The sequence below is a fragment of the Gekko japonicus genome, unplaced genomic scaffold (genome assembly GCF_001447785.1).
Source record: "Gekko japonicus isolate JY-2015 unplaced genomic scaffold, Gekko_japonicus_V1.1 scaffold4840, whole genome shotgun sequence".
Lineage (NCBI taxonomy): Eukaryota > Metazoa > Chordata > Lepidosauria > Squamata > Gekkonidae > Gekko > Gekko japonicus.
The window spans coordinates 54,906-56,752 of NW_015163763.1; the positions used below are offsets into that span (position 1 = coordinate 54,906).

Below are 1,847 nucleotides of genomic sequence, written 5' to 3' on the forward strand. Positions count from 1 at the left end.
ATTTCCTTCAGATTAGTTGCCCTCCTCAGTATAACAACTGTGGAGGAACCCCACGCACACGCACACACACTTGAGTTTTCCCTCTCAGTTTTTAAAGTGTTCCTGGTTTTTTCCTCTTCTCTCTGGAAGGGCAGGAAGCGAGGTCAATTACCAGCCATAGTTATGCAAATGACTCGGCTTGCAAGGCTGCTGAGGTATTTTGTGTTAGCAATCTCCAGGCGATTCCAGGAGATTTCCCAGAAGGGCTCCCAGGATGCACCTGCATTCCCCAGTTTGCACCTAGGTGTCCCAGGATGCATCTGGGACCTGGGCGGACCAGGTCAAAAGGGGTGGAGAGTGATGTAAAATTGGTGGAGTCAGAGGTAGTGTTGCCAGGTCCCCCAGGGGGGTGGCAGTTTGCCTGCTCGATGGGCCCTTCAACCACCAGCCCAAATTGGGCCGAAGGGGGGAACCCCACCCCCAAAGAGCCAGGGTCACACCGACGCACTGGGCACATTGTGGTGGTGGGGGTATGCTCTATCATTCGAGGGAAAACTCTATGGTTTTTCCTTGAATGATACTGGTCCTGCCCCCAACATGCCCGACTGGCAGAACAGAGTCTATAAGTCAGAGCAGGCCTGTTCTGTCACAACAAGAGATAGGGCATGCTTAGATCTGAATCCTGAATGCCACCAAAAGCGAAACTTAATCTGTCCTCTTGCTCAGAACCTTCCTGAAGGCCCCCTTCACCTCCTTGTTGCGGAGGCTGTAGATGAGGGGGTTCAGCATAGGTGTGATGATGCAGAACATGGCAGAGACCAGAGTGTCTATTTCCAGGGAATACCCAGCGCTTGGCTTGTTGTAGTTCAGGAATGCATTTCCAAGACAGAGAATGACAACGATGAGGTGTGAAGCACATGTGGAGAAGGCTTTGCGCCTGCCACCTTTGGAGCGAATCCTCAAAACAGAATCCAAGATGCATATGTAGGAGAGGATGATGAAGAGGATAGGGCACAGGCCCACAAAGAGGCTTGTGATGTGATTGGCCAGTTCATTGGCACGAGTATCACTGCAGGCGATTTGTAACAGTGGCGGGACATCGCAGAAGATGTGTGGGATCTGGTTGACTCCACAGAAGGACAACTGTGAAGCCAAGGCAGCGTGAACCACCGAGTCCAGGAAGCCCCAGACCCAAGTGGCAGAGGCTAGCTGGATACACACCCTCTTGCTCATGAGGAGAGAGTAGTGAAGGGGCCTGCAGATGGCGGCATAGCGGTCGTAGGCCATGACAGCCATCAGTGCCGGTTCACAGCCCGAAAAGCCGATCAGGAAGAAAGTTTGCACCAGGCATTCCTCGTACGAAATCGTGTTTTGTCGGCGCAGGAAGTTGACGAGGATTTTCGGGACGACGACAGTGGAGACGCAAATGTCCAAGCAGGAGAGGTGACTGAGGAAGAAGTACATGGGGCTGTGAAGGCAGGAATCCACGAGGACCAGAACTAGTATCATGAGGTTGCCCATCAGAATGGCCAGGTAGGCAGCCAGAAACGCGACAAAGAGGAAGGCTGGGTGGCTTGGGAGGCCGGAGAAGCCCAAGAAGATGAACTCTCTCACCTGTGTGTCATTGTCTGCAGCCATGGCGAAGAGAGGTTGCCTCTGTGAGGGGACAAAGGTAGCTTCATGAGATACAGTACAGTGCAGTGGTTAGAGTACCCTCCCCTTAGTTCTCTGGAGACAAGGCCCGATTGAAATATAACACACAAACCTGTCCAAAGGAAACAATGCAACCCGGGCTGAGAAACAGCATGACCCCTGACTCCCACCCAAAGCAAATGCTAAAATGAATACAAATGCCCTGATTTCCGGAG

The 1,847-nt window shown here is 52.4% G+C and overlaps 1 protein-coding gene across 1 annotated transcript; it reads right to left on the bottom strand.

The window, feature by feature from the left end:
- Window positions 1-684: 684 nt before the first annotated feature.
- Window positions 685-1,617, bottom strand: LOC107107612 (olfactory receptor 5V1-like). The gene has a single exon (XM_015407922.1). The coding sequence runs from the start codon at window positions 1,615-1,617 to the stop codon at window positions 685-687; it is 933 nt and encodes a 310-aa protein (XP_015263408.1).
- Between the last annotated feature and the right edge of the window lie 230 nt (window positions 1,618-1,847).

Coding starts and splice junctions, on each gene's coding strand:
- LOC107107612 (XM_015407922.1), bottom strand. CDS start 1,617: ATGGCTGCAGACAATGACACACAGGTGAGAGAGTTCATCTTCTTGGGC.